A 20979-nucleotide genomic window follows, 5' to 3' on the forward strand; every position below is an offset into this window, starting at 1 on the left:
ACTGCTAAAGACAGTTGTATGGATTTTTAAGGGGCATCACAGTAAAAGTGTGGAACACAAATCCACAGCACCATTTTTACAGATTTTGTTTGTATATAAAAAAGGAAACAATGCATAATGTCTCTTTGACTATACAACAATGCACTTGATTTATTACATAAAATCCCCACAAAATATATTCAAGTTTTTGTTTGCAAAGTCACAGGGAAAGTCCAGTTTAATATTTTTTCAAGGTACTGTTTGTGTTTTGGAGATTTGATTAGGGAATTACAGAGGATAAATAAATTAATAGGCAGCAGCTTTCTTCCCACGTCAACAAATGATATAATATCAACTTTTGCATCAGTTGAAAATGAGCACAAACCACTCTATCAATAATCATCACACCGAACTGGTATTTTAAATATTTAAAAGCATAATTTTGTAAGAAATTTGCCTAAATTATTTGGGCCGGAACAGAAGTCGGTCCTTGTACCAACTTCTCATCTGGCTACACTTACCCACTCTCATCTCTACTTTACACTTAAGCTGTTAGCAATCAGATAATGTGTTATTGCTGTTAATTTGTATCCGATTGCAAGTTCTGACGAGCCTCACCCTGTGCAGTGGTGGGATTGGTGGGTTTGTTGAACATCAAACTTTGGGGTTCTGAATCTGAGATGTCACAGTAACCCGCAGGACATGGGTGGGTCTCCTGTAAAGCAGAGGTAAGTACAACTTTATGAGGTCAAAACCTTGATTTTTCTTGAGCGGCACCTTTTAAATATGCAGATTTTTGGAACATTTTAAAAGAAACTCTGAATGCTTGAAAATCGACTTGCAAAGTTGCATGGATAAAATTTAACATTGTGAGAATCCTAACTTGGGCTCCTGTGTGAGGTTTAATTATGTGTTGAGAGAGAGATTCTTTTTGTTTTGTGTTAACACCATGTTTTTTATCAATTAATTTCTCTCAGGTAGGTTTTAGGTTGAGTGATGAAAACCACTTGGTTCGCACAAAGGTTTTGCATTAAACACTTCTTTACTTCAAAGTCTCTCAAATATCATCACCATTTGATTTGTAAATGCTTTTATTTGGTGACTAAAACAAAATAAACCTTTAATGCACGGTGGCGCAGTTGGTAGCACTGTTGCCTTGCAGCAAGAAGGTCCTGGGTTCAATTCCCAAGCAGGGGTCTTTCTGCATGGAGTTAGCATGTTCTCCCAGTGCATGCGTGGGTTCTCACCGGGTACTCCGGCTTCCTCCCACAGTCCAAAGACATGCCTGTTAGGTTAATTGGTCACTCTAAATTGCCCTTAGGTGTATGAATGAGTGTGTGCATGGTTGTTTGTGTGTTGCTCTGCGATGGACTGGCGACCTGTCCAGGGTGTACCTGCCTCTCGCCCATAGACTGCTGGAGATAGGCACCAGCTCCCCCGCGACCCACTATGGAATAAGCGGTAGAAAATGACTGACTGACTGACTGACTGTATTATAATAATAATGCATGTGTAGCTGAAGCTATCAAAAATCTGCTTAGATACATTTTGTTTCTTTGGCTGGGTCACTAAACGCTTCTTACTCCTAGTCTCCAGTTGGTAACAACTTCAAATAGAGCAGTGATTCTTCATTTAGCTCCCTCAGGGGCTTCCGGGAAATCACAGAGAGACATGGGGGTAGCTGCATTTCATTATTTTCCGATTTATGCTCATTGATTCCAGCAAAGCATTATAACTGTTTCTCAACTGTAAATGTAGACTGCATGCATTACAGATGTTAGCACTCATCCAGTGTCAAAAGTGAAGCCCAATCAAAAGCTTCCACTGCAGTACTGCTGATGGCCACTGTGCATTAGCTTCAAAACATCTTGGCGTTAGCTAATTTCTATTCAAATAACATGGAGGATCTGCAACTATCAGCAGAAACCTACAGTTGCACATGGTGGCTGACTCTATCTATAGATGTAGAGCTGGATGAAGACTACAGTGCTGTGGTATTTTCTTTTTAGATCTTCTCTGTAGGTAATCCTGTTCATGACTTTCTGAGATTTACTAATTATTTCATCCATAAATTGTGCAGAACATGGATACTGTAGGCCAGGATGTGTGGCTTTTTTACGTTCCATATTCACATGTATCACACTTAGAGCATAATACTGGTACTAAGTGTAGGAGTCATTTAGATTATATGTAGAGATGTACAAAGAAATCGTCTGTTGACCAGACTTGACAGGTTGGAAAGTCAAAAATCCATTATTTTTCTAAACAGTAAAAGCACCAGATGTAAGTGCTGCCAGGTTACAATGAGAATAACACTCTTGTGTGGAAGTTTTTAGTGCAGGAAGAAGACTGAGTTAGCCATTTTCAGAGTGAGTAAGGTGTAGAGTCAGAGGAAATACAAAATATATTGAAAAGAAAACTGTATTCTGTATGGAGGCATGTTAGCTGTTTACTCAGGCTGCTGATCAGAGAGCTAGCTTTAGGTGGTTGTCAGTCAAATGACACCTTCATTTCATATAATTGGACTTAAGGCCATCGGCCACAGGATGTCAAGTCAAGCCCACCTTGAGGAAGTTCTGTCAAACTGGTAACAATAAAAATTAAATAAATTCCACAAACAACACAACGACCGAATGTGTTGCAGCTTATTATTTAACCTTTATTTAACCAGGCAAAAAAAGCCTAATAAAGAATAAAAACTCTGTTTTAATTGGGACCTGGCAAGACAACACATCTATAGCTTCACTAACAACAGGTACGTTCATACATACAATAAAAATAAAATAAACCATAAAACGTCAAATTAAAACAAGTTAAAAATATAAGCCAGTACAATGAATAAGTGTTTCCTGTTCCTGGTCTTTTAACAGTGCTTTGTATTCCCCAACAGTCACAAGTTCAGTCAGTTTTAATTTTGTTTGGAGAACATTCCAGGAAGAGGGGATGGCTTAAGGCCCCATCTAGACTAACCTGGATTAATGCTGTCTGGGAAAACCTTTGGGAGATTATTTAGCCTAGCACTGCTTTAGTCATGCATAGGATCTTCTTCTTTTGAATTTTAGTGCCACCGTTATCACCACCTGCTAGAGTAATACCAGTGCAACAAAGGTTTTACAGTGTTTTAGATTGGAATCCAATATGTAGACACTGATTTTTCTAAGAAAAATAGAAAAAATAAATGTGTTGAAAAAATACCCGTCTGTTACGTAACATGTTGGATTTGAAAATGTTGGCAACCTTGTTGAGAATATCAGAGTTGATACCTGACTGATGTTTCCTGTAATTGTAACAACAATGATCTGGCTAATCACCACTATAAAATGCTAAAGATACCTTAAAACATCTACCCTGTAATCATTATGTTTTTGCTTTAATAGGTACACCCTGTTTAACAGCTACAGCTGAAAAAATTAAATACTAACTGAGGTTTTAACAATGGAGTGATAAGCGAGTTCAGTGCTTAAGACAAAGTTAAATCAGTCATGTGGTTTGACAGTTACTTGGTTTGAAGCAATTGAGGGATACAGTTGTTGTGTCCCCTAGATGAGGGATATGCACAGATGTAGAATCTGGTTTCAGAATATTACGTTTCACATCTGCAGTAAAGCACCTAGTAGTGGCATCTTAAACAATACAGTGGCGGCTATGGATGCTTCTAATGGTTTTCAACTTTAACTCTTAAGTTTTTACTTTCTAATTGATTGACTTGGAGTTTAGCTTTGAAGATTCTCCTTCCTTTGCATGTACATCCATCATAACCACTTGAAGGAGCTAAATTATACCCCCAATGACAAGCAATTGAAAAACCTTCAGGTGTGTTACAGGAAGTGTGAAAATGCACACCAGCGATCTGTCATGATGGATCTGTCCAGTGCAAACAAACAGAAGCAAACAATGCAAATTCCAAGTTGGTTGATTTTATACACACTTTAACATTTTAACATGTTTAAGGAAACATCATAAAGGATATATCATCAAAAACATAATTTATATGCCTGAAAGATCTACATTTTTCCTCCAACTGCTGTACTGTAGGCATTGGATAGAAAGAATCATGAATTCAGGTTAATTCCAAGTTCCAGATTAGGCTTCCCACCTACAGTCAATGCTGAACAAACAGAGACAGACAAAGAGACAGGGAGGGAGACGTTCTGCCCCAGCTGAGCTAAAGAGGGGAACAAGGGATCAGGGAGAGGAGATGATGAAAGACTGATCACTGCAGGCAGCGAATCAAAGAGTCTGTTGGCTGACTGGAACTGCCATAGGTGTGTGATATGAGACAGAAAGAGAGGCAGTCTACATAGGCACTTGCTATTTCTTTTCATGCTCCTTAAGAGTTTGGTTTTTTCCTGAGCACTGAGTGAAAAGCTGGCAGTAAGTCTGTAATTAAAGCAATTAAAAGATAGAAAGAGATGAAAAACATCACACACAGGCTCATGCAACAACATATTTCATTTAGGGCGCGGACATTATCCTAGGTGGTATTTTGCTCTAGTAAAAAGAAGAAAACAAATCTGAACTTTGATGTCAAAGCTCTTCATTGTCGTTGTATTCTAGCCCAGGATTCTCAAACTGTAAAATTCAATTCAATTCAATTCAAAAATACTTTATTAATCCCAAAGGGAAATTAATAAGAACTAATGATGTTACTTGAACTTTCTTTAGAGGTTCTCTGATCATTAACTAATACATGCTAAATTGAAAGTTAATTACCTGTGACATAGAGCTAATGAACCCCCCCAAAAAACTACTAAAAGTTAGGTGCAATGGAGAAAACATCTACTATTTATAAGCACTGGTCACACGCATTTTCTCTCTCTCCCTTCCTCCCTGCTGATCCCTGCTTCTGCTTTTGTCTGTATTTTTCTCAGAGCCTCACTTTGCATATCCTCCAAACTTGTAAATTGTGGAATTGGTCAGCTGGTCTCTCAACGTAATTGATCAAATTATTTCGACGGGAAGACAGGGTAAAGGAGAACCCTCTTGTCCAGACGGGACGTTGTTCTCTGGATACACAATGGATTCTTGGCAGCAGTGGAAGATTGTGTGCCTGACTACGATGTCGGTCGAGGACGTAGAAGATGTGTACACATTTGTACTTTTGATAACAGGATTTCTGCTTTTTGGAGTTGGTGGTTACCTGGCTTATCAAGTGATTTGCAAAACGTGGGCGGCTGTTCAAAGCATTCCAAAGCTGCCTGCGATGTTGGATGGAGTCTGTAGAGCAAACAACACTCAGACTGAAATGTTAAGAGAGCAGGATCGCAAGCTGGACACAATTCTTGAAGAGAATCGCAGCCTGGCAGCGGTTGGACTCAGAGGTTAAAGGATATAATCTTGTTAGAATTATATTATTGATTAATTAATCTTTATCAATAATTATAATTAAAAATCATAATTTGACAAAATTAATTTCTTAACCAAAATCCTCATTTATGAATCGAAACCAGAGATGTCTTCTGGTGTTATAATTGTGGCTCAACGCCTCTGATAATTACAACCGTTAAATACTCAGTAATAATTGATAACTATTACCACAGATGTCACTGTTTAATTGACCGTTTCTGCCGAAACGTGTGGAACTTCAACCTTATCTTGACTGACGAATCACTCTTGCACAAAATAAACACAGAACGCCTTCTGTTTATCTATGTGAACATTTATTAAATCACCGCCCTGATACACTCGCTCTTCCGATTTAATAATCTTCATCTACTCAAACATGCAAAGTTCTACACAAAAGGGGTAAAATATCTAACTAAACAAAATAAAGCAAAACAGCAGTGGTGCGTATGGGATCAAACCAGCAGTTATGGCAAAAATGATAATATGACAAAGGGGTGTGGTGGTGAGTGGAGGGTGGGGGGCTGCTCCAACTGTAACTCAGTTATACTCAGTCATAAAACCTCCCCCAAATCTGCGAGGTGAGCAGACAGAGGGTTATAAAACTTTTGGCGGCAAGCTAGCAAGCAGTAAGGTTGAAGACAAAGAAAATGGGGAATTTCACCATGAGGTTATTTTAGCAGTCCAGTCTCACAGTGCACCTGCGCTTGCTCTCAGGTGTTCAACAACCCCGCAAAACACACACAAAGCTGGGTAGCACAGCGGCTTCCAGACATCCAACACGGCACATCAAAGTTTCAATAAAAGGGTTACATGCACATATCATTCAGAACACATTAGATTAAATAGCGAATCTCATCGCACTAAAACCTCCTCTACCCTGCCCAGACTTTCTAAGAAAGAAATAAAAATAAAAGATGGATGTTACTTGTCGTTGTCTCCCTTCTAAGCGGGGTTGAAAGAGAGTGGGGTGGAAGTTGGAAGTTAATGTGCGTCCACAGTTAACTTCAGGAAAAGCGGCCAAGCTTCGTCCTCTGGCCTCCTTGGCGAAAGGGAAAATATGATCTGACCATCACAGTCGACTAGAACAAAACAAGGTGGCGATTTGTCTCCTTGAAACTCCGTGTTTTTTTTAGTTACGTGTTAAACTCACGTCTTCGATCGGCAAAGTGAAATTTCTGGCTTTCGTATTCCAGAAACCTCAGTTATGAATTCTTTGTTGGCCAATGAGAGAGAATAAATGAAATCCACTCGGGACTCTTTTCCAGGTGATACTTCAGATGTTGGTAAACGTGTCACGGTCTCCAGCTGAAGGCAAATGGTGGGTCGTCTCATCCTCTGTTATATAGTTGACGGTGGCCTCAGGGCTGTCTTATCAGCCGCAGTGGCCGACGGGATCTGTAGGCACGGACTGTCCTGGATACAAAATGGCCAAAAACACCAGGAGGCCTGGTGGCGTCCAGCAACGTGCAAATGGTCCAATATTCAGCAAACAAGTGGTCCAACAATCTTGGAGAAGTTGTACGCTCCAGATCTGCCTGAACCACAACATTTTTTGTTTTTCTAAATCTGGTGCCCCAATGTGGCCTTGGCAACTTCTGCTAAGTGGCTATCGACAAAATATCTCCTGGATGTTATATAAACACAACGCTCCTCCCAGCTGTGTGCTGATAGGACTATGCGGCTGATTGATAAAACTTCCACCTCTCTTCTCAAGGACAATGGCGCTTCTATCAGTGTTGACAGTCTAATTCTTGCAAACACACTCAGACTTATATATTCACACCCTCAAGATTCCACCATACCCTTCCTAAATCTTTACTAATGTGTGTGTTGCTTACCCCTGCTGAGGTTTTTTTTGTACTACTTCAGAGTGTATTCTGCTAAGAATAGAGTCTGAAATATGATTTTTTTCCCTCCTATCTTACTTTACCTAAATGTGTGATTTCATTACTTTTCATAGATTTTCAGATTTCTCAGAAGGATTACCAACGAAAGCCAAATATTATTAGTATTTGAAAATTTGACTAAAGCTGTTTTTACACCAATGACCAGAGATTTTTAGATTTCTCAGAAGGATTTTATTTACAACAATTTCATACCGGTGAAAGCCAAACATTATTAGTATTTAAAAAGTTTGGACTAAAAATGTTTTATACCAGTGACCCAGCTTCTCTACTTAGACTTCAGTGAGTGCCCATGACTGTTACTATTTAAATGATGGGACCACAGCTGCCTCATACCAGCGACCTCAAGGATTAATATTATAATTTTTCTTCTAGCACATGATGAATTCCCTACCACAGAAGACTTAATGAGCTAATTACCTCTATTAGAAAGATTGGATTAGAACCAGCTTTTACCAGTAAAATCCCAAGGATTATTAATGTCATTTGATTTGTTTTTCTGTGTTTGATTTTCTGTATCATTGTAATGTTTTTCCTCATGTACAGCGCTTTGAGTGCCTTGCTGCTGAAAAGCGCTATATAAATAAGCTTGACTTGACTTGACTTGGTCACCTCTTTTGCTTAGATTGGAATTTTGAATTGATTTCCTATACTGCATTTTCTCATCAGTTAGCATGCAATACTAGGTGGATCACAGAAACCAGTGCTGTTTGGTCCACTTTAAATCCCAGGAGCAAGTCCCAGTCTCTCCCTGCCTACTGTCTTTGGGTGTATTCACACTTGCCACGTTTGGTCCGCTTTAAACGGACCAGAGTTCGTTTCCCCCCCTTGGTCCGGACCTTTTGTGCAGGTTTGAATACACTCAAGCGAACCGGACCAAACAACCGGACCGAAACCCACTTTTTGAGGTGGTCTCGGTCCGCTTCCAAACGGACTCTGGTGCGGTTCGCTTATGGTCTGAATATAAACCGGCCCCGATCAGAACCAACTGCAAAAAGTGTACGTCTCTTTGGACATACAAAGCCACCGTAGCCAGTAGCAAAGGTGTGTGTTGTAAGGTAATCATACCTGATAAGCTATGTGTTGCTTAGCAACGCTACTGGCTTGTTGTGGGACCAGGCACGTAGAGAACGTCGGCATTCAGCACGCATTCTCTGACGGGGTTCCAAAATTATAAATGGAACGTCTCAAAGTCTGTGTTGAATGAGCTGCTCTTGACTCTCACAATAATATTGCAGCTGTAATAACGGCACAAATATGCAGAACAGAGTTGCTGCACGCAGCACATCTACAGCTGTTTTCCTAAATTTCCGGAACTCTGCTCTGTCCCGCCCCCATCATTTCTGTCCTATGGGAACAATGATCGTCACCCGCGTGGCTTTGTTTACAAGTAATAGTTCACTTGCAAAAAGTACAATGTGAAAACAAACCGCACCAAATGCAAAAAATAAATTTAGCTTTTGGTCCGGACCAAACAAGCAGACCAAAGGACTTTCCTGGTGTGAATACACCCTTTTTCTCTATTGCAGGTTTATGAACAATATAACAAATACATTTTTGGGTTTCCAACTGGCCTGTCGCCAGTCAGGGCCAATCTATCTGGCTGGTTTTGGTCACCCATTGGTGAGCAAAATTGTTGGATTGTGGTCACCAGTAATTTGTGTTTGGACATAATCTCTACCTGTATTGCCTCTAAAGTTAGAACTTTGATTTGTGAATGTAAGCAAACACAGCTTGACCATGTTCTAGTTGCAAATTGGTAAACCAGTGTAATGCTAATTTGCTCAGTTTTGATCGAAACAAGGTAATGACTGTGTTATTCTTTGCATTTTATAAACTCAGACACTGAAGAGAGATGTTCATTCCAACATGTTGTACAGTCATATGTGTGTAAAAGAGTTAATAAGATACAAACTGTTAGAAATGCAAATACATTACAGCAGCTATCCCTAAGTTTTAAACAGGTTTTAGCCATATAGATTTTGAGCTCAGCGCTTATGAAAAATCTTTTGACTTCACTTTAAATTGCGACTTCAGGGGATCTTCCTTTTTTATTTCAATTTGAAACATGGAAATTGTACCCAGCAAAACACTTCTTTGGTTTTATGGAAACAACAAAAACAGTTCCTACTGTATTGTCATTTCAAAATGCTGGTCAGTATGGTGGTACTAGGAGGTCTTAGTGTTAACTGAAGTCATATTTTTTGAAAACGTTTGTGAACCAATGTCCCAAAATGATTTGTTGGTACATGAATGCATCATTTGATTCATGTAAGAGCTGAACTTGCTCTGATAAACCACTGTGATGCAGCTGGGTGGCTTTGGAGTAAATTGATATTTAGCAAGTAGACAAGGGCCAGCTGTTGTCTGAGCTTTGGGTCTGTCTCCAGACTTGGAAATCACCTTAATTGTGGGTTTATTTTTACATTAAACTAGCAAGTCAGATATATTTATTTACAGCTCATTAAGCTCCGCATAAGTGAGCCTTGGTGGCTACTTTGTTCAGTGAGCTTTGACTTCCTGTGGGCCTTTCAAACACAACAGAAGGCTTTGCAGAAACATACACAGCCCTGTCCCTCTTTAGATCTTTTTCCAATCAGTAAGCTCTATTAGAAGAGGTTTTTAGGGGTGCTGGCAGTTTAAGCCAGCTAAAGGTAAAAGCAGTTGGTCCCATTTGACTGACAGGCCTGCCACCCCACCATCCCTGCATTTACAATCCTACAGCCTCCAAATCATAGTAGAGAGACAGAAAGCCTGCAGCACATTCCTCTTTTACAACACTCACATCAAAAAAGACAGCCAGGGCAGTTGGAATGAGATTGAAGTGGCTAAATTTTTACACTCAGTGGATAATGTTCAGAACATTATTGGTATTTAGAAGAATGGTGAGATTATTATCACCATTATGGAGGTAATGACGCATTATTAAACTGGAAAGAGTAGTTAAACTTTTGTCTATCAAACCTTACTAACACCGTTGATAGTACTTGGGCTGGCAGCCTTTAGAGATAAAGACATATTTGTATTAAGTATTTGAATTGTAAACACAAATTATCTGCAATGCAGAGCCTTAAGGCACCAACAGATGATCGTTGCTACACTAGGAACTTCTAAAAAGATAAGCGAAGAGAAGAAAATATAAAGAACCTTTACTCTGAAGAACTTATGCTGTGCTTAAGTTATCTCTAAAATCTAAACTTATCTAAGTAGGGGGCTGGTGTCTATCTCCAGCAGTTGTTGGGAGAGAGGCAGGATACACCCTGGACAGGTTGCATATACATTACAGGGCAACAGAAACCCAAGAGACAAACAACCACACTCACACCTAAGGGTAATAGATTGACCCAACATGACTGTTTTTGTACTGTGGGAGGAAGCCAGAGTACCCAGAGAGAACTCTTGTCTGCACGGGAGAACATGCAAACTACATGCAGAAAGACCCCATACTGGGATTTAAACCCAGGACCTTCTTGTTGCAAGACAACAGTGCTACCAACTACACCAACGCCACGCAGCCCCATAATGATAGAGCAGGCTAAAGAAATACAACTGTCTTAGAGCATTTTAAAACAAGTTTGTGAACTGGTCTGTAGTAATATATCATAAAAATGCCTTCCTTTATTAAGCGGATTGCTACATTTCTTTCGAAACAATAACATATAGTAGACTCACTTTTTTTATGAATCCGTCAGACAGTAGACTCTGAATTTAAATAGTTTTTTTTATACCTTTTCTGATGTGTTGTTTTCCAGAACTGTTGGAGGTTTAGATGAGACTACTACAAGAACTTGATGGAGGGGAAATCCATAAAGTTTGTGGGTTCTCTCCTTTATATCTCCAAACCCACTTCAATGATGTTTTATTGCCGGTGAAAACTCAGATAATTAACCTGCATAATATTTCATGACTACAGTTTATACTTTATGCTGTTACAACATTGGGCAGGGTTTAAATAAACATTCACTGAATCGTGAATAGTATGAAAATGTTTTTCTAGACGTGTTGAATGGTGATAGTGACATCTTGTCTTTTGTCACTGGCTTAAACTTATTGCTTTTTGGGAGCATTGTGCATGCATAGAGAAACAAGCAGGGCTTATATATTGTCAAACTGTGTAACATCTGTTTGAGATCTTGTGCACATTTGGCAGGTTGAGCCCTGGTCTGTAAAGGGATAGAGTAATTGCCTTTTGAGGGTTTAAGCTCCTTACCAGTGCACTGATTAACTTCTGGACCTGTGTACGACTGGAATGGATTATGTTTGCATGTGTGTTAGATTGTGTTTATGGCAGGGCAGACTCATGTTGATCCAGGAAGGTAGAAAAGCCAGTGATCAAACTAACTGTGCCATCCTTTTTCAGTAAGCTGGATCCAGCGAGTGATCTAATGCACGTTTAAAAACCTAATTTATATAGATATTCTTCTGTGTATTTACAGACTTATTTGCCCTATGACATTTTAATTCATCCCTGCCATGTGTATTTTCAGTTGCTTAATGTTCTGTTACATTTAAGGGCCATTTTAAATGTCATATGTGACAGCAAGAATGGATGTCAGTGGAAAGGAAAAATAAGAAGAAAAGCAATAAAACTGCTAATGAAAAAACAGACATTTCTCTTCAGACATACCAAAATCCAAAATGAATAAAAGGATATTACTCTGTATTCTGCTAATTTCATCAGAAATTAAGTGCTTTTCATAAGTCCATAAAATATCGTCTTACCACATTTTTCATTGTCTATGCTGTTTTGCTTCTTAGATGGCTTCCCTGGCTGCTAATTGCCCTAATACCTAGTCAAGCCATCATTATTGAGATCTGTAATAAATACCTTTTTTAAAAATCAAGCGATGATGGGGAAAAGTCATTTCCCACACAATTCATCTGTGAATAATATGTAGGTAGACAGATGCAGAGAGTTTATTTCCCACAAGAACTGATGAAGCAGATTAAATCTTGAAGCCTCAGAGAAAGACTCTGAACATTGTTCATGCCAGAGGGTCTGCTCTGAGTATTTCAGAAAATGCAGATATACTAGGGTTAACATGGAAACTCAAAGGTCCAATTCGCAAGGCTCGCCATAATTAGACAATAACAGATTGGAAAAACATTGACTGGTCTGATGAGTCTCGATTACAGAAATGACACTCACATGGAAGGGGCAGAAATGACATAAAACAACCACAAATAAATCATAAACAACTGACTGTGCATCAGACAAATCTTCAGCAACTACGTAAGGCTTTTATGCTGACGAAAAACATCAGATTGTTCCACCATTTCACATTACCCCTTATAATTCATAGTGATGACAGGTTTGCAACAACTTCCCTATGGTGGATCAGTGGCACAATATTGAGGGGTTGACTTCAACCCCCCATTCCGCGTTGGGACTTTGCAGTTGCTTACGAGACATAAAGAACATGTGTTGATCACCGAACACAAGGATGATCTGAAAGTGTCTTATCCAATAGGAAAAATTACAGTTGGCAAGCTAGGAGTGGCATTTCTGTTTAGTAGCTGGCTGCAGGATGACTAACAGAGCAGAAGGTCAAAGTACTTAAGGTAATATAAGCTTCTTCTACTTGTAAAAGTCTTTAAAGAGCAGGAAAGGGTGTAATTTAAGTAAATAAATACAAGTAATACTTGAAAATGGCTAATCAGTTTAGCAGCTGTTTATTCTATGGTTTTGCTTGAGTCTTTGTATCCAAATATCAATTAATTAAATGTTTCAGATAATATTATACCTAATAATTAATGCACTATATTAATTAAGCAGCAGTAGTAGCAGGACTAATTGTTGTGTTTTTGTTTAAAAACAAATAGATCATGATACACATTTCTGTTTAAACTTTTTGTTTAAAAACAAATGTCAGTGTTTGCAGGGCTGAACAGTTTTCCCTTCCTGCATAAAATTTAAGCATTCAAATTAACTTTTCTATTCATTTGTAACATCTTCTACTGCTTAGTTGTGGGAGGGGTTGCTGGGGATGTTTCCTGTCCAAACAAATCTTATTGTCATCCATTTAAAACTGCCTGTAAGAGCCAGGTTCCTATAATGTAACACAATAAGGAATTACTGATACAGTTAGCAGATGGTTTTAGATCGTTCTTAGTGTTTTTTGTTGTTTAAATCTTTGCTGTTAGCAAGCTTTTCCTGTGTATCTTTTGTGATTAAAAGAGTTAATTGTCACCCCATTGCTATGCGCCATTTCATTCTGGATTTATTCTGCTGTAATTAAACCCGAGCAAATGAAAAACAGATACGAGGCCACAGCTAATCAAGAGAACGGGGTACCAAAGATGGCTCTGATTTGATTCAGTTCAGCAATTGTTGTAAAGTAAAAACAGGATCCTAAAGTAAACAAACTACTCTGCTGCAAACTGTGCAGCATACTAGCTCAAATGACACACACAAACTTGTTAAGGGCACAACTAAAAACACACAGGTTATTTATTGGAGATTATACAATCGTTAGAAGATTAATACCCCTGGGGAGGCTAAAGAGGCTCAGGCTGACTTTCATCTCAGACCTGCCCCAACAGAGAGAGCTGAGGTTAGAGAAACAGGGTTGAAAGAGGTAAGCAGACTGTCAGAAGACACTGAGTCTTCAAACACAGTTAAGTGTTATGTGTGTGTTTGTGTGTGCACGGGGTTGTGTGTTCATCACTTTAACCCCATAATGAGTAGCCTTGAGGGGGTCCATAGCCATTTGGCAGCGCTCTTTATTTCCTGATTTGGAAAAAAAGCATCATCAAGCCTTTTATCTTTTCAGCAGTGACACAAAAATACATACACAGACACGCACTCAAAAAGTACATTCCAGTTGTGGTTTTGCCACAAGATTTTACGCAATTAAGCCTATTTTGCCCTCACAAGTGAATGCTGTTTGCATTTACAGTCAGTCTATCTATGTGTTAATATGTGTGTGTGCATGCTTGTGTGTGTTGCTGCTGCAATTAAGCAAGATGAAACTGCTAGAGTGGAAGAATTAGCGATCAGTGAAGATCTGAAGTTTCCGACAAGGACGAGTGAAATTTGAGTGAGGTTTGGAGCCAGACAGACAGATTTTGACCTCAGATTGAAAATAATTGCTGTTTCCTCCCTTTTGTGTCTCAAACACACACACACACACACACAAACGCACACACACACACACACACACACACACACAGACATGTTCAACACAACTTCATAGGGATTTAGAGTTCAACTGTTGGTGTGAACTAATATGATCGAAGGAGACAGTCGTGAAACAATTCACAGTTTTATATCATTGAATCAGCATTGGAAAATCCAGATTTGGGGAAAAAAGAACTTCTCTGTGATGGTTAGGAAGAGATTGTATGTATGGAAAAACTAAAATTGTGATGTGTGAACACCAACACTGGTTAAAAATGAACAATTAATCCAGACAACTAACAGCTAGATTTTTTCACATTAAAAAGCTATCGTGGGACAACATGAACTGAATTTATTAGGAGATATGAAAGAGGCCTCAATCTTCAGTAAACATCTAGAAACCTGGCCCTCCACATCACTGAGGATGTCTCCTGAACAATTTGCATCATCTACATTATTGGCAGGGCTCAGCAGCATCTTTATTTTTTGAGGAGACTAAGGACGGCTGGATTACCTCAGAACTAAGGACGGCTGGATTACCTCAGAACCTCCTCAAGAACTTCTACCAGTTTGAAGGGGAGAGCAACCTGACTTAAGGCATCTCACTGTGGTATTCAGGATGCCACAAGAAGGAGCAGAAGGCACTGCAGAACATCATAAAAGCAGCAAAGAGGGTAATCGGGTCTGACCTAAGAGCAAGGAGCATCATCTGAGAAACCGCACTTCTGGCCCATCAAGTCAAGCTCTAGGAGGAGAATCTGAATGCTTAACAAGATTGAAAATCAGCTTTTTGCGTTATTTAAATGTGAAAATGTTGATTTACAAACAACAGGAAATCATGAATTGTATAAGAACATGAAGCTAACCCAACTGGGATTTAAACCTGCATTGTACTGTATGTCATTGCCACCAGAGGGCAACACATGTAAATAATTGTCATATTTGTCAATAATAAATATTTGCATATGTGTCAGTATCAAATGATTTTTGATCCAATAAGTAAAAAATATAGTATTTATATGTTTTTAAATGGTCATTTCTGGAATAAAATAAATGTTAATGTAGCAGGTATTTGTATTAGGACCATATTGATTTATCCACAGTAACAACATTGCAATAATATAAATTCCTTAATGCTCGGATAAACGTGCTTTTATGAGCAGTCAGTGGTGTACTGTAAATTGGTGTGCAATGTCTTCAAGGGGTAGTTTAGATTATTTTTAGCATCTAAACGTCTCTTAATCAGAGATTAGTTTTCCATTTAAAGGGTGGTTATAAACAGACTCAAGGTAAATTTTAACTTCTGCCATTCCAAAACAACTCCAGTCTAAATGGTGTGAAAGCAGTTTGCTATTCTAGCTATTAATGGTATTTTAGAAGCCTTTACATTATTGTATTGTTTGCATTTGACATACCTTGGTATTTTCCAGCCTGTGCTCCACAACCAGTCCTTTAGATGTCCAGAATTGACCCGCTGTGCAAAACAGAAAATCTGAAGTTTAAACAGAATCTGGTATTAATTCTGCATGCAAATCTGAATGTGCTGCTTTCATCTTAAAAAAAAAGAAGCTTTTTATTGTGAAGTCTACTATAATCTTTCTCTCTTTGGGTAGCTCCATTAGCATCAGCGTGTGTGTTGGCTCATGCTAAAAGAGAGACTGATACAGAATGTGAGTTTTTAACAAAACTTCAGATTCTAAGAGTTGCAGAATACATCATTGTCAAAATATCAGTGTGCAAATTAATATTATTGCAAAGGACTGTTTGGAATGCAACATTTATTGGCTGTTTTCAATTGTCATGAAAGCACACTTTGCGTGCCAATAAAATATTCAGCCTATTGGATGGAGCCTTGCTGCTGCAAATGCTTTCTCCTGACACAGATGATAGTGCCTATAATGCAAAAGGTCCCAGAAAGTTTTGGAAGCAATATTTTCGCAGTCCAGTGACCTAACATTGTGTGGCCCAACACAACACAGTATTTATTTACTGAAGTGGCTGCTTGTGGAGAAGAAACTGCTTTTTTATGAGCTTGAAGAAAACATAAGACTTTCAGAAGATGTAAAATAATCTTTCCATTTTTCACTTTTTGACATTTGCTTTTCTAAAAGATAATTCATTTTAGGTAAGATACATGTTTCATATATCGAGTATATCATATTTTATTGTTCAGATTTTCCACCTTTTGCTTCTTCTCACTCTTTAAACTATATGGTGGGGTTGAAAGTTGGACTTTGTTTAGTGAAATAAGGCTCACAGTCTGTCTGCAACTAATCTGTTTTTCTCTATTTTTGCTAACTTGTCACTGAAGGGCTTTTGATTTCTGCCTCCATAATGGTTTTACCTTTCTGAACTAATCAGTCAGTGAGCCAGACACTGAAATCATGAATTATTATGTGTATAATCTAGTGTACTTTATTAGAAAATTTTCTAATTTTTACTGCTAATGAACAGTAGGTAGAATTATCTGTCACAACATGTACATGCAAGACTGAAAATAGCATTCAAGCCATTTATCTTGTTTTTTGTGAAAGAAAAATATGAATACCTAAAAATAAACTATTCAAAACCAAGATCAGCCAGATAACATAATGGTGACTAGTCAGATATTTTTAAATGCTGTTAAATGATATCACCAGCGTTCATATCAGCAAAGATTGGCCAGCGGTAATATTTGCTCATTGTTATGACTCAGAAGAATGCCACGGGCGGCTCTACTGCTATTACTTGTTTATTGGGAGTGACGTGATGCTAGCGAGCGGCTGAGTGCATTTGGCCACACACATGCACCACATTCCCTCTGACAACACTACCGTTGGCTCGAATGTTTCAATTCATGACTTCACTGATTGATAATAGTATTTTAGGTGCCGGAGGGAGTTGGCAGGAAAAGTTCATAAGAATTTAGTGAAAAGAATGAGTATTTGCTGTCATTTCATGCATTACTCTTGTCTTTCAGGGAGAAGACACAAAATGTCACAGAGCAGAGGTCAAAAGAAGTTCATCTTCCTGTCTTTAATATTGGTAAGTTCCATAGCTCTTGGCCTGCTCCTCCCACTGTGATCCTTGTATCCTGTGCCCTGATGTTCACTCCCATTTTACATTTTTCTCTTGTCCTGTCAGGCTTTGGTCCTCACAGACCCTTGTCTGATCTTACCCAAAGTTGATTCCACAGTTGGCACTGCATCATCCAGACTTTGTGGTATTATGCCCCAGCAACATGCATAACTCTTAGGCACTTTCAGAAATAGGTAGACCTTAGAGTTTTGTAGAAAGCAGCTATCTTTAAAATCTGTGATGCTCCACTTGTTTCGATGTTGAAACTCATTGGCAGGGCTCCCGTCAGGCCCCTTCAGTTCACCCTCCCTCCTCTGTTTGTCCTCTCTTTTTTTCCTGCAGAATAAACTCATAAAGTCTGAACCACATGACATGTCTCTTGGGTGCAGAAACGTTTATTTTCTGTTGTCTAAATGTTTCAGAGCTATATGTATAGAAATGATAAGAAGGAGACAGCTATTCCAGACATTGAAAAGGTTTGAAGAAGGATGGGCAGGCATGCAAAGCAATAGCAAGCATACATAAACACTGTTCGTAACAGCTTGCTCAATTCTAAAGTGACCCAACAGTCACTGTCTCCTTAAAAATCATCAGACACTATCCACATACCAACTGGTTGTTTGGGAGGCATGTAAGGAAAAACTGTTTTCTGTCCTACCATCAAAAACATTAGGGTGGAATTTTCTAAACACAACTGTGACTTTAACCCTAACCATATGCTTTTGCTGGATAAAAATAATATTAAGCTTTTTAGCTACAAACACATCAGATCATTCTGGTAAAAGAATGGATAAATCCACATATATTACCAAAAGTGTTGGGTCACACCACCAAATCAGTGAATTCTGGTGTTCTTTCTGTGGGATGAGCTGTAGAAAAGAGAACATAATAGATGACCCAGAATTCAAGATGAGATTCATTATGCAATATCTCCCTCTTTCTCTTTATGCTCCAATATTATGAAATATTATAACTAGAGACTTAGTGTTGTACTATATTGTACATTCAGTCATTAGGGCCAGTTTACAAAAAAAAAAAAAAAAACAGTACTTTACTGTTACAAAATGCCAAAATGAATTATTTCCTGTTTGCTTTGACATGTCTGCTATTTTCGTTGCTATTGGAGATCATATTTTTAGCTTCAAGAAATTCTCCTTTCAACACAAATGGTGAGATTGGGGATGTTCATCCAGCTACAATGTGCAGCTTCGCCACTAGATGCCACCAAATCTCACTGTACCTCAGTTTTTATTGTTTATGAAGTTATATTTACACCAACTGCACTCCAGGCAAGTAAACCGTGCTCTGTTTTGGATTTAGTTTATATTATTATCAGGTTATTTGGCCGGTGAAGTATTGGCTATTATACATAAATGAGCACTTGTTCAAACAGGTTTTCAGCTCACGGACATGATATGGTTGCAAGGAACAACAGAGAAAAGACGGAGAGGCTTAGTCATGCACTCACTTATTTTCCAACTATCATTTTCTGGACTGCAGATGATTGTTAAAAGTCAGTTAGTTTGTTTGGAAACGGACAAAGTATGCTGGAAAAGCTATAAATACCAGCTGCTACTTATTACATTGAGCCACAATGACACAATACCACACATCACACACAGATACACACTCAGTCACGTTTCCATTGCTGCAGGGGACATTTCATTTACTTAAATTTACTGAAAATGTACACCGACTCTAACCAAAACCACAACTTGCATAAACCTATTGTTACCACAACCTTAACCCTTAAACCCAACCTTTTTTATATAATCTTCACAAGAAATTTAAAGATTGTTGTTTTTGGGGGCTTTTTGTCTGTAAACATGAGGCACCATATAAACAGCATGAGTAAATTAATTTTACAGGAGTAAAACAACCCCATAAACTCTGTTCACACAACCAAATGCTGCTATCATGCAGCCTTCCTATATAGAATTTACAAGGCAGACAGCCTTCTTAACAAAACTAAATATCACATCGGAAAATCATTTATTGTTGTTTTTTTGCCTTTGCTATTTGATTTTACACCACTTTACAATTCAGTTTACTGATTCTCAGATACCTTGGCATCAAGCAGTTATGTTAGTTTCACAGGCCCCAGGTCAGTTTCTGTTGTTTAAATTATCTAAGGGAAAAACTCAATACACTACGAGAGATTCTGGTCATGGCAAAGTTTGTTTTGTACCCTTCATTATATGTACAGAAAAAAAATCACAATTTCAGATGCAACATGAGCTATTTATTTTGTGTTTTAGATATTATCTATCTGAATTAAATTAATAAATCATGCTCCATGTAGTGAAAAAGACTTCTACATTAGGCATATTGTATAAATCCTATTGCTAAAAAAGCAAAGGCATTAAATGAGAATTACTGAGGCCTCCAGTATTATTGGTCCATATAGGTAAAGATCTGTAGAAAGTGAGGCTGCTCAATATATTCCAAATATATTGTCATCTCAATGTTAGAATGTGCAATATTCATATTGCACAGAACTGATTGACTGTTTGGACTGCAATAATTGTTGGCTAATATATCCCAAGTGTTATAAACTTGCATTTTCCATGCTAATGTAATATTTAGCTGGTTGGAGAGTCTGAATGCAGCAGATGCTTACACTGGACACAAATGATATTGCTCAAAAAGGTCAGAGTGTAGCAAGCAGATACTCATATATCACACATCATCATTGCAATATTTACCAATACTGTAGAAAAGCTTTAAAATTACATTGTTGTTATGTAGAACTGGTGAATCTAAAATGCAGAGCCAGATATTGGAACAAATTGTGTGCAACTTTAAAAAGTACCATAGAGGGCGCTGCTCTGAAGAATCAAATATAAGTTGAATGGTGCAGTTTGTGTGCTAACCAGCAAAGCCAGTAGTTTCGGTCAGTTCTCCTGAATTATTATTCCTATTCTTCCTATCATTGTATAATAACTCTCACCAACACACACAGAATGACTTCTGCATTACACTATATCTGCTGTTTATCTTAATCAGGTCTGTCTCGACAATGAGCTGCATTAATCAATAAAAAGTCCTTCAGAACATCCGTTTAGTGGAGATTGAAGTTCAAACACAACCACACTGATGCTTAGGGTCCTAAAACATGATGCTGCGCCAACACAGGAGAAAATGTGTTTTAGTTAAAACCTGCAACCACAGTTAAGTGGGATGCCAATACTAGGTTACTTCCTTTCCATCTTGATACGACTCATTGACCATTTTATTCAGGTAACATATTTCTTCTCCCAGAAAATTTCAGAGCAATCAAAACTTTCTGAAAAAGTTGTTCACCTGCTTCATAAAGTTGTCGCTTTGCTTTGAACAGCATGACGTTTCAGCTGAGCTGACCCTGGTCCCACACAGACAGCTGTGTGCTGTTTGGGAGACTATGCCAAGATGCTACTTATTGCTGCTGTTCTCTCACAGTGATTTTTTTAACCTCACTTACCATGCTTCACTGTGGGTGGTGGCAAAATAAACTTGGGTCCTTGTCCAGTCTTGTTTGTGCATGTTTAAGCAAGCGGCTGTTTTCATGTTGCAATTTCCTGACTTAGGAAGATC

General features: G+C 38.4%; 1 protein-coding gene across 1 annotated transcript in view; it reads left to right on the forward strand.

Annotated features, from left to right (window-relative positions):
• edar (ectodysplasin A receptor) overlaps positions 1 to 20979 on the forward strand; it is a 57296-nt gene that overhangs the window by 2667 nt on the left and 33650 nt on the right. The window contains exon 2 of the mRNA XM_047370985.1: positions 17309 to 17373. Within this exon, the coding sequence (XP_047226941.1) occupies positions 17323 to 17373 (51 nt within the window). The 5' untranslated portion in view covers positions 17309 to 17322. The remainder of the gene's footprint in view (positions 1 to 17308; positions 17374 to 20979) is intronic.

Source organism: Girardinichthys multiradiatus, chromosome 7 (genome assembly GCF_021462225.1).
Source record: "Girardinichthys multiradiatus isolate DD_20200921_A chromosome 7, DD_fGirMul_XY1, whole genome shotgun sequence".
Classification (NCBI taxonomy): Eukaryota; Metazoa; Chordata; class Actinopteri; order Cyprinodontiformes; family Goodeidae; genus Girardinichthys; species Girardinichthys multiradiatus.